The sequence below is a fragment of the Amphiura filiformis genome, chromosome 1, assembly GCF_039555335.1.
Source record: "Amphiura filiformis chromosome 1, Afil_fr2py, whole genome shotgun sequence".
Taxonomy (NCBI): Eukaryota; Metazoa; Echinodermata; class Ophiuroidea; order Amphilepidida; family Amphiuridae; genus Amphiura; species Amphiura filiformis.
The window spans coordinates 69612816-69625797 of record NC_092628.1 but is presented as its reverse complement, the minus strand read 5'-3'; the positions used below and the strand labels follow the sequence as shown (position 1 = coordinate 69625797).

At 39.3% G+C, this 12982-nt stretch overlaps 1 protein-coding gene across 1 annotated transcript; it reads right to left on the bottom strand.

Annotated features, from left to right (window-relative positions):
* Positions 1–384: 384 nt before the first annotated feature.
* On the bottom strand, positions 385–11268 carry LOC140152159 (uncharacterized). The gene is given in 6 exon segments (XM_072174462.1): positions 385–1887; positions 1890–2057; positions 2060–4745; positions 5960–6033; positions 6902–7189; positions 10740–11268. Coding segments are annotated over 6 exon segments (4566 nt in total). The 5' UTR covers positions 10840–11268; the 3' UTR covers positions 385–637.
* Positions 11269–12982: the final 1714 nt, after the last annotated feature.

Sequence of the window (12982 nt, the reverse complement as noted above, 5' to 3'; positions counted from 1 at the left end):
TTGTTGACAGTAGCAGAAGACTTCTGTTTCAACTGTGTGTGAATAAAAATATAAAAAGAACACCACTTAAATATTTATTCAATACATTCAAGTTGTAATTTGTTCCTTGTGTCATTATGCAACCTCTATGAATTTATATGCAGGGTGGTTGAATTGATGACAGAAGTGGAACAATGCAGAAGAAAGTCATGCTATAATCAACCAAAGCATTTTAATTTGTACAAGAGGTGTGTATAATTGGTGTCAGACATGTCTTGCAGGATAGTTGAGTTCCGTATTAAAGCCAAAACAACTGATTTGGTAATGGTACTAAAATACAAAGCAAAGTTTGAGCACTTTCATTTTTCACCCGTTTCCGAAACGAGTATACTTGAATATTCAGCCTGTATAACCATATGGGTCTGTTCAAAGACCCCGGTTTTAAAATGACCAAGATGTTCGGCCTGGCACCCACCGGATTTAGAATTACTGGCCACAAACTTTAATTCCTGGTCATCACTTGTGTTAATTTCCCCCCGGACCGAATGTCAATTGATCCCGACCGGACTGACCCGACCATAAGTTCTCTGACCGGACCGAAAATACGACCCTTTTTCCTCACACACTGATTTTAAAATTTTGTGAAAAAACAACCCTATTAGGGATTCAGAAATGCCTGGGGGGGTCTGGTCCGGGAAATTTTGGGGTGCCCCACAACAGCAAATAGATTCCGTACCTTGACAATCTCGCAAAACCAATCCATGTCTGGCGGGGGATGCAAAATACCTAGGCAAGCATAATGAAAATCTCCTATGGCACAGCTAGCATTGGAACAGTGCAGCATTCTTTCAGATGGTGGTTCCTTACACCAACAACATAACTCGTTGCCTTGCACATTCTCAACAACAGGTGCAACTGCAGGCTGATTGTCCAGAGGATCATTTGGTAAATCTTCAGGTGCAGGAGCAGGCTGATTGTCCAGAGGATCATTTGGTAAATCTTCAGGTGCAGGAGCAGGCTGATTGTCCAGAGGATCATTTGGTAAATCTTCAGGTGCAGGTGGATTACGCCTTCTCCTCCGGGTTTCCGCTGCCTTTCTTGCCCCAGCTTGTCTCCTAAGATGAATGAATTTCAGGTGGTCTAGATAGATCTTAACTTCATCAACTGGAAGTAGAAGCTGTTTTCCCAGAAGTTCCATTTCCTCATGACTGATTTCTCTTTCCTTCTTGTCACTGAAGAAATCCTTCAGAACCTGTGATGGAGGCACTCTTACTTCTCCCAATCCACCATTCCTGTTATGCTCTACAGTCTCACAAGGACCCATGTAGTGGCCATGACAGACCGGCTTTCCATCTTCCTTGCACTTGGAACATTCTTCAGATCCCCAAGTTGAAGTGTCAGGTACAGGCAGAGGAACATAATTAACTGCAGGTCCTCCAGGATACCATTGAAGAGGTTGACAAGTGCTTTGGCTACCACAAATAGGATGAGGACAATCTTGCTGGTAGCACACATGGAGACCAAATATGTAATGACAAGGCAAATTCTTCAGCATGTGTCGTTCCTTGACGTCCCACACAAGATCAAAGTAGCGGTACCGTTCTGGGTTTCTAGCTTTCAGCTCCTCCTTCGATTTTTTTGATCCTTTCAAGTAAACAAGCAGGTCTCCTCTTCTCGACTGGTACTCCCTTGCCACTTCATTTTGAGAACCTTTCACAACCCTGAGTTCTGTACCCATGCAGGGAGCATTCCAAATCCTTTCCATATAGACAGAGCAGGCTTCATCAAGGTTTTCACGGAGTTTTTCCTCATCTAAACCATTTTCATTGAAATTGCCCCCGCCTAATGTGGATGGTATGAAACAATTCGCATGAGCTTGGGCTATGCACCCATTCATGAGTTCAACGCGTTGAGGTAACTCCCGCCGCTGTGTCTTGTAGTAACAAGGGTACATTGGGTTTTGTGCTGTAAATGTCTCTCTGCCCACTGGAACTGCACCTCGATATGTGATGGTCCCTCATCTGAAGCACCATCAACCCGGATGCACTCTATTGGTTGATTGATTCTCATGTCGCTGCCCTTGTCAACATATGTAAGTCTGCTGCATGCTGAGCTGGATTTTTGTTGAAGACAAAGTGTGGCTTTACAACTGCAACACATGTGGGCGGTGTTGTTTCCGTCTCCATGAAAAGATATGATGATGTTTGAATAATGCTGGGGTAAGTGTTCACAAAATCAGTGCGAGTTGTTAGAGTTGGCTGGCTTTCTAGTGAAACAGACTTCCTTTGATTATGCGTGATCGTCGTATCTAACCTAAGCCCGGCCTGATCATCACGGTTTATGATCACTCTGTTTTCCCCTGTTGACAGCTGTACAAAATCCAGATTGCGATACAGAGCTGTGTTCCAGTGTGCATCGGGATTATATTTTACATTGAACCCTTTTCGTGCACGTTTGCATGTAACCCTGGCTACCCCTTTGTATCTTTTGGCTGAAATCTTTCTGGAATTCTTCACCACGCAGAGCTGAACTACAGTTCCGTAAGCTATCTTTGTGTTGTATTTTTTTTCAAGGTGCTGTTTTATTTTGCCAAAGGTAACCTTCGAACCTGCTCTACGACAACCATGGTCAAATGTTGTAACTCCAGTTCTTCTCCAGGCATCGGCTCCAAATTGCTTGCTCCGTACGAAATCTTCCATGTCTTTTCCAATTGTTGGAAATTTTTGGACAATTCTCGAAACCCGCTTAGGAACCTTCCTCTTGAGAATACAGTGTTTAGTTTTCTCTTTGAGAATTTTCCTTGCTGCTTTTCTCTTTACATATAACTGTCGTCTTTCCTGAAGTAAGGCTTTGCACCTGTCATCAAGTGATGTCAACTTAGATCGGAACAACCGCTGTTCTTCTACAACGAGCTCATCCTCTGAATCTGACTGAATTTCAGGAAACTCGGTTTCTTCGTCACTTTCCTCTTCCTCTGATATCCAAATTGCATCATCATCGTCATCATCATCAGCCCCAGTCTCTACATCTTCATCTTCTGGTATTATTCCAAATGATGCCAATACTGCAGCATCTTCCGTTTTACTTAAAAATTCTATGGCATTCTTAATCTCGTACAACTGTTGAAGTGACTCCTTTACTAGGGCGTCTTTCTGTGTGAAATCATTGAAGCCGAAATCTGCTTTTGCCTTTTTAGCACCCTTCCCTGCTGCTTTGCATGCTGCGTACTTTATCAACATTGCATCTTTTTCAGTTGATGCCATCTGACAGACTGCCCGGAGGGTTTCCTTACTGAAATTCTGCGTGACAGATTTGGGCTTAAGCAGCTGCATGCCCATTTGTAGCTTGGTATAGTCAATCCCGTTTTCTTTTGCCAAGATGTACAGCTTGTCAAGTTTCATCACGACGACAGACATGCTCATGACATGACGTATTGCTTTATTTGATACATATTTCGTATGTGGAAAGAACTTCCTGTACACATCTGCAAGTGCAACCATTCCATTTTGGAGAACCTCCATTCCAATCCCAATCAAACCTTTGCATAGGGTGCAGTTACTCTTGTGGGTACTTGAACACCACTGCCTATTTAATGAACAAGCCTCTTCAAGTGTGTAATCCATTTTGGAAACATAGAGATGGTCATTTATTTTATATTCACTTTTGTCGCACAACCCATGTTTCCTTGTGTTAATGTACCGTCTCAAAACATTTTGTGACTCAGTTAATGCCCTGGGACTTACCGAAAAATCCTGATCAGCATCCTCTGTAGTTGTCATGTTGTGCAAAGCATTCATGTCTGGCATTGGTATGGCATTGTCAGACATGTCTACACTCCTTTGGGGTGAAGATGATACTACACTATACACCGAACTGCAGTCGCTGCCTTCCCAGTCATTGTCTTCATTGGCTCCACTACCTGTGTCGTAAGACATGCCGGAAGACGTGCCGGATTCATTGTCAACTACATGTACCGTAACAATTTCTTCATTAGGTCTACTACCTGTGTTGGAAGACGTGCCGGATTCATTGTCAACTAGATGTACTGTAACAATTTCTTCATTAGGTCTACTACCTGTGTTGGAAGACGTGCCGGATTCATTGTCAACTACATGTACCATAACAATTTCTTCATTAGATCTACTACCTGTGTCGGAAGATGTGCTGGGTTCATTGTCAACTGTTTCTTTCTGGTTTCTTGCTTTGACTTGCTTCTTCTCATTCTTTTGTTTCCTTAACACTTTCTCACGGGTTGCCCTGTTAACCGCCTTTTGGAGTTTGGCTAGCTCAAGTTGTTTCCCTTTTGCTTTCACACGCAGCGATTCCATCTTGTTCGTACAGTCAATTGCCTTAGTAAAATGTTCGACATTGGTATGCTTCTTTCTTTGAAGCTGCAGTAACTCCGTATGTAATCTTATTTCTGTCAGTTCTTCATTCAATTCTTCCATCCTTTCTGATCGAACCTTATTTGAAAGGCATGGTCTCTTCTGTTGTGGCTCGTGAGGTGTATATTTGCATGATCTTGATTTCTTGCGCTTGTATACGTAACCATCTTGATTCACTTTGTTTGCAGCCATTTCCGATAGTTTCTTGCGGTCAATTAGAAGTGCTGGATTGACTTTGCACAGCTCAAATGCTGCTTCGTTGATAGCAGTATGATACTTGAGCAGTTGATCAGTTGGTTTGAGCAAATAGATCGCTGCTGCAGATTTCAATTCAGTCTGGTCTCGGATGTCATAGTTGAAGCTGCTGCTACCTGGATCGACCTGCAAAGGAAGAAAGTATCCTACATTAAACGCAGTAAAGAGGCAAAATTTCCAGTTAAAATTTCCCTCGATCCAGACCGCCCCGGAGGTATCTTTACAAAACCCAAAAATACCCTATATATTTTGGGCTGGACTGACGACAGAATCTTCGGCAACACTTACGAGATCTACTTACTGTCTCGTAGTTGTGAATTAATTAACATATAAAATGTATCCAAGTCGATCATATCAGGTAAAATATAACTTGTAATTCAAGTTGGCCTATAAAATATATTAACAGGTCTATAATTTGCTTTGCAATATCTTCGCTACTTTATTTATTGCATAAACTTCGATTTCTTGGCAAAATATGATTCACGGACCGAGGGCAAAAAAAACGCACATACCCGCCCGGAAATTGAGGAAAATAAATAAACCGGACCGAGTCCGGGCGCCCATTGCCTTTAATTCATTGTGACCTGAGGAATGCATCTGTATAGGTTAAAACAATATTCAAACAACTTTGTATTTTGAACCCTGTATAGTGTATCCCTGGACAACCACATACTTTGACCTAGAGCTAGAGGTCAATAGGGGTCAAATATAATTTGGGTCCCAATCTTAAAAGACCCATTTAAATTGTGAAATTCTTTTATGAACAAATGCACAGAGGTTATTGATCTAAGAACTTAAAGGTGTATGTTCCGATCACATATGGATTCTTTCATCGACGTGGACTTTTTGATACGAGATGAAAGCCCTATTTTCTCATTATGCCTGTGAAATTTTACAGCCGACAGATGTTACTTGTAAAAGTTACAAGCGAAAACGTAGCTATAGTTCGGTAACACCATAATTACCATACATGCATTTTCGCTACGTTTTCACTTGTAACTTTTTAAATACAAATCTTTTAGATCTAATATTTACCAGGTGTAATGAGACAAACAGGGGCTTTCTTCTGATATCAAAATCTCGAATCCAATAAGCATTTAAACAACAATATCGGAACAAAAACACTTATTTCCTGTGTGAACAGATTTGTTGTGAACACTGCACTGTAAAAAAAAATGCTGCATATTTTCAGATCAAACTTTGGAATTGGACTGTGCTAACGATGCCCTTGCATCTAGAATAGAAAACTTAATAAATTATATCGGACCCAAAATAGGATCAACCACCTTTAACAGCCTTACTTTTAAAAAGAAAAGAAACAACGGGCAACCAATACTTACAGTTAACACTGGTCCCAACTTTAAATCATGTGTTAAAGTCAACTGCTTTCTCTTTACGGTAGATTTGGTTGAACCTATGAAAAATGGGAAGCATGGCTACATCAAAATCAAAATATACATATATCAGGGGATATTTTTGCCATCAATTTTGGTAGTCATAGAGCTTTCCTATGGAAATCAGGCTCTAGTTGACCCCTGATAACCCCTACCTGACCTTTGACCTCATCATTGTATTACGTTTGGGTCATAGGTTTCTGACCAAACTTGGTAGTCAGAATTTCCTAAGCAACTTGGCCTCTAGTTGATCCACAATGACCCATATCTGACCTTTGACCTCGGCAATGTCTTTTGTTTGGGTCAGAGATTCTTCTGACCAAATTTGGTGTTAATAGAGCACACCTACACTATTTGACCCCTGGTGACCCTTGCCTGACCTTTGACCACCTTAATTTATTATGTTTGAGTCGGAGGTTCTTCTGACCAAATTTGGTAGTCGTAGGGCATTCCTAAGCAATTTGAAACTCTAGGTGACCATTGACCTATGGGGTCGCTCAAAACCTAATCATAAACTTCAGGCCCTTGTCCCCTACCACCATGCCAAATATCAACTCTGTACGCCTTAGCATGGCAAAACCCATAGTCGGACAGACACACATGTATACAGACACACACGACTCTACGGGAGGACCGGGTTCGAGCCGTGTGTATTTTAAGGTCTTTGTTAATTTATATGCGCCAGTTTGTCCGAGTCTTTATATAAAAATCTAATATAGATAGATATGGTCCCTATTTGTGAAGCATCATAACAAATAAATTTGACAAGTCAAATTACTACATTTATGAGCCATAACATGACCGTGACTTGTGTTACACTAACAAATCCAGGGGTTTGTAATGTTATCAGCCCCACACTTTCAATGTTTGTAATTTATAGTCACTTACTCAAGCCTGTTTTCTTGAGAGATACAGTGGATGTTGAGGGAGCATCATCACCAACTTGGCCACAACTGATCTCATTCATTTCAAAAGCTTCGGTATGTCCTTTTTTAACCAGTTCTTGAACATCACAAGCAAAAGTGACCGCAGGCTGAGGCATGTTCGATTTCAATATAATTAGAAGTGGAGCATCAATGGACAACTCCTGCAGCACTTCGTCATCATCCACATCAGTTCCATCTTGCTGCCTAAGACACAAGAAGTCCTCTCTCCTTTTATCAATTTTTTCCAAGGCTGAAAGAGCAAATCAAGAAAATCAGATTAACATTTTTAAATTTTTATACATTGAAAATGTGTGAAATTTAACATTAATATTTAACCCTTCCTCGCTCGAGCTGTGGCAGCTTTTACTGTTTACCACAGAAATTACTACATTATAGCTGCTGTATGTAAATTGCTGGATTTTGCATTCCAAATTTAGTGTAATATGTAATTCAAATGTTTTTTATTTTTTTGTTAGATTTTATTCAAGAGAATTTGCAACAACAAAATTTGATGAAACTAGAGCGGTTCTCGGGTTGCGCGGTTTTCGGCATACGCGGTTGGTGTGTAAGGTTGTTGGGTGATGGTATGGTAGTGGTTGTGTTTAGATGTGAGTTTCTTTTCAGAACCCTGTATGGGCGAAGCCTGGATGGTGGATGGGGAGTGTGGGGTGATTAAAGAAGGAAATAATATGGAAATGTAATAGGCCGCACAGCTGTGTAATGTTTATGTTTTACAAGATGCCCAGAGCACGGTTTTTGTATGTATAGACAGTTTTCTAGCAATGTTGACTGTACCCACCAAGTTTCATGCCCATATGACAGATTTTAGTCATTTGACCTCAGATGACCCCTCAGTGACCTTGGATTACCCCCAAAATGACCTTCCAAACATTTGACTCTTAATGTTGACTGTACTCACCAAATTTCATGCTGTTATGTCAGTTTTTAGTAATTTGACATCAGATGACCCCTGGGTGACCTCGGATGACACCGAAATGACCTTCCAATAATTTGACTCTAAATGTTGACTATACCCACCAAGTTTCGTGCCCATATAACATTTTTAGTAATTTGACCTCAGATGCCCTGGGTGACCTCGGATGACCCCAAATGACATTCCAAACATTTTACTCTTAAGTGTTGACTATCCCCACCAAGTTTCGTGCCCATATGACAGTTTTTAGTCATTTGACCTCAGATGAACCCTGGGTGACCTTGGATGACCCCGAGATCTATTCAGCTCTGTAAGAACATCAACTACAAATACAACTGACCAAGTTTAGGCGATACACCATGTTGTTAAAACCCCTGTAGACCCTATAAGGAACAAACCAAAAGATCGATGACGTCCTATAAACGTAACTAGTTTCATTTCTCAGCCGACCCCCTCCCTCCCTGCCAGAAACGTAATAATGAAATGTTGAAAATTTTGACATAATAATAATAATGACACATTCTTCAGACCGATGGTTTTGTAGAAACGCAATCGAGTATTTTTTTCCCCTCACCCCTAAACGAAACTCGTTTATAGGACGTCATTGATCTTTTGGTTTGTTCCCTAATACTCGCATCATCGCACATGTTGACTTCCAAACTTCATCACAACATAAACTTCAAAAATGATCCATTCATACTGTCCCATTTATTGATACCTTCTGTTTGTACCAATTGCCAGTGAGCAAAATACACGTGCTCTGTTCACTATACACATCAAGGTATATGTAGCTATGTGCACGATATTACAACCTCTACCTTGCTGCATTTGATTTTTGCAGTTCTGACATCTGGCCTGCGCCGGTTTAACAACCAGGTCAAACCTTTGGAGCGGGGCTAGACAGGGATGACAGAATGCTGTGTCGTCATTAATTAAATAAAAGTTATTACTTTTGGTAAACAAGGGTTGTCTGAGAAGAAAAAATGTGGAAAGGTGAAAAGCAAAATGAAAAAAAGAGAAGAAAAAACAGAAGGGGAAAATGGGAAGAAAATTTCCTTTCTCCATGCTCAAAATTAAATGTTGAGATTAAAGTTTTCATTTTTCGTTGGAAAGGGTGTGCCCGAGTGATTGCGTATTAAAACAAACGTTAACAAACAAAAACAAAATTCCCTAAATTTTTATGCCAAAATAAAAATTTAATCTTGTAAATTTTTCGCTCTATGTAAAAGTTTGGAAGGATTTTTGTTTCTCAAAAAGAAAAAAAATCTGGTGTCATAATGAGTCAAAAGATGTATGTTTTATACAGTAAATGAAGTAAAAATTATGATGCGCAGTGATTATGCCACGTTATTAAATTTCTAATCTTAATATTTCATCTTTTTGTCAAAATTCAAAAAGTATGTGATAGCTGATTTATTGCTCAACCACACCAAGTATTTAGTTTTGTTGGCGTTAAAATACCCAAACAATTAAATACTTGGTGTGGTTGAGCAATAAATTCAGGGACACCCTGTATATAGCATGTTTGTACTACAGTATCGATTTTATTGAAGGTCACTGGTAAACAAACACTTGATAGTCTGTGCCTCGGGCCAGACTGTATGTGGCTATCACGATGTTTGTTTGGATCGCCCGACACAAATTGGCTGTGTAGGAGACTAGGTCTGTGCAAACAAATTAACGCTTTATAGCGTAACGCGAGTGTTTCCAAAAGCAGCACAAAAGCAAACAAAAAATACACCCATTGCCCGCTATTTACCGCACGAAATGAACGACTCTAATCATGTACCGCACAAAATGAACGACTCTAATCAGCTGCGGCAATTCCCCAATGGTGGATAGGCCTATACTATACACGTATTCTTATTCGTGCATTTGACGGACGTGGGTGTTTTTGTTTTTGTTAAATATCTCCTCTCCTGAACACATATTATTATAGAAAATCTATCTACTTCTTCATTCGATTACATACTATATACCCTGCAACTTTCAATCTACACAGTGGCTAGATAAACCCTTAAACGTGCGAACAAATATTGCAAAACAAAATTAAAGTATGGCTCTCCGCCTATGGCTCCGCCCATACAATAAATCAATTTGATCATGAAAACACAATATTATGCCATATTTAGTCGTTTTTATAAACATATATAAACCTGCTGGTTCATGCAATAAATACACTTTCCAGCTAAAATTTGTAACATGTAGACCGATTTATGAGAGTTGTGTGTATTTGTGGGAGTTTTATTTAGCTGCCATCACAACATACGGTTTTATTTCAGTACACAAACTGAAAGTGGGGTGTCAAATGAGACAAATTTTATGATTGGGGCTTAAAAGTATCTTCACAGCAATTTTGGCAGCAATTAGTTTTAGCAGGGTCAATAAACTTTACCTGGCCAAAATTGGCCTCCTCTTGTACGCCCTTCTTCTCTTCACTTCTCAAAATGGCGACAGTTGGGTTTTTTTAGGGTTAAAAAATATGTAAAATCTTAAATTTATTTCCCAAAATTTACGACAGGATTGAATGAATGAATCAAATAATATCACAGTGTACTAACCCAAAGAAGATATTAACAACTTCCCACAATGCATTGCTTGCGAATGCCAGCCAACTGTATCCTTTTAACACACGATGCATTTGGCGAGCTCTTAAGTTTTAGAAATAAGAAATAGGATCACTGATAACTAATTTATTCATTGATGTAAACTAGAACCTAAGAGCTCCAATGATGTACGCGCTATGAAGCCATGATTGTGTGCATCTGTCTATGGGAAACTAGACAAATTATAGACCAGAATTAAGGCATTTTGAAAAAATGCAATGCATTGTGGTGGTGTCTTTAAAATCTTCTTAGGTACTAACCTTTCTTTATTAAATCTTCCAAAGAGGAAGCCTTGACATTTTTTTTTTTTTCCTGCCCATGCCACACTTTCCACACCCGACCACGTGGTTCAGTATCCATATATTAATGAAGTGCCATACATGTGGTAAGAAATCCTGTAAATAACAGAAGGGTAACACATTATGCTCACAACAAGTGGCTAAAATTAAAAATAAAATTGAAATGAAGGTGGTTAAAAAAATAAACACCAGTTCACACGACTTTTCCATCAGTAGTTTGAATTTGAGAGATTTCCAAAAACAAGCGCCCTAAATTTTCATCAAAATCTTATTTTATGAATTGAATGCTTTCCCACTCAGTATTTAAACCACCATGTACAATTGCTAAGCCTAATTCTGTACCGTATGTTTGTGTCATAATAAACCGTGACGACAACGCTTTATTCACAGTAGTGGTGTCAATGGTGAACATGTACTGGCATGGCATATTAATTTATTAAACCAACTTAATGAGACCCTATTTCTTACTAATTCCTGGTTCCAAGGATTTTTTTTTTTTTTTTTATGTATGCGTTTTGAAGCCTTTAAATGAGGCCATATTATTTTAACTTGAACATGAACTGCACAAATCTTGGGATTTTTGACCTGGTGATTGAGAAGTATTTTTTGTTAATAAAAAGTATAAAAGGTATACATGTAAAATGATATTCTGAAATAGTTAATTGAAATACTTTTAATACTTTGGTTTTGTTGGGGAAATCTTTGGAGTCACACTGTACATTGTTGTTTTATTTATAATTTATTTGGATTCTCTATATCTGACGATTGCCATGAGTGGTATGAACTATATATAGTGCCTAGTATTAAAGGCTAAGAGGTTTATCACATCTTCCTGCAGCATAGCTTAAAAATTGCTGTTTTTTCCGGTTTTTTTTTTGTGGGGGGACATTTTCAAATTTGTTCTTGTTTTTTTTACAAATTAAAAGAAACACCCAAAAGCGGGAAAAACACGTAAAAAAACCCCACCGCATTCGCTAAGCCCAAAATGTAAAAATAAATAAACTTAAGGGTGTTGAGCTTGAGGAAGCGGAGACAAAGAATTTTGTTTAGCCTAATGGAATAAAATAATCAAACCAGCTAAGATCTTGTTTATTTATTTATTGTTAACCAAGTTCAGGAAAAATCCATCAATTTGACCTTGAACAAATTTTTTTTTTTTTTTTTCACATGTATTTTCTTATATTCAGTTGGGTGGGACTTTTTTTTGTTTTTACCTCATCAGTGAGCAAAGTGGTTTTTTTCCTGAGTAGGCCTAGTGGGAAAAGTTTTTTTCTTCAAAACTTCCTAGCCCCCCTGAGAATCAAATGTTGCGCCCTAAATTCACTGGATCTAGCCAAACTCTGCTGCAGGCCTACATTTAGCTGCCCTAGCCTATTGATATGAATCTCCACAAGCTTGTATAAATAATACTTTTTCCCTGGGAGGCGGGTACTCAGATTTGGTTTGGACCAAATTTTTAATGCTGTTTTCCAGAAAATTGGACCCATGTTTAGGGATTTTTTTTACGAAAGTGGGACCCATGTTTAGGGATTTTTTGAACAAAAGTATTCACCCAATATAGCGGCACATCCCCGTATACCTTTTTTGGCGAGTACCCCCCCCCCCCCTTCCGGGACTTTTTCACTACTACTACATATGTAATTTGTGCGGTCCAGGACGCTAGTTTATCAGCCCGGGCGGGGGGGCACTCAGATATGAAAGTGACGTGAGCCTACAGGCTCCTGATCAGCCACTTGGAACCAAGGGTTTTTCAGTGACGGATTGCCTTAAACAGGGGGGTCTTTCAGTGACAAACTGCCTAAAGAAAGGGGGGTGGGTCTTTCGGTGACAGCCTTCAAAAATGTGGGTCTTTTTTCACAAAATTTTCGCAATTTTGCAAAAATAATCAAAATGTCACGAAAATTTCATGAAATTTTGAACAAAATTAAAAAAATTAATACCGCCAGTTTCAGCAAAATTTGAAAACTATTGTTTCTCCAAACGTTTTTGAGACAATCACGCAGCACCTTTCGAAATGAAAGCGTATCGCGCTCGCGTAATTTATTACACCGTTTGCTATGGACGGGTGAACAACGCGCTGTCCGCTATGCCACGCACAACATTTTACGCGTCTCAAAAACCTTTGCAGGAACAATAGGGGGTCTTTTTGGGGTGAGAAAAAGTGAAAAAATAGTGATGTATTTTAAAATCAGGATCTGAAATGG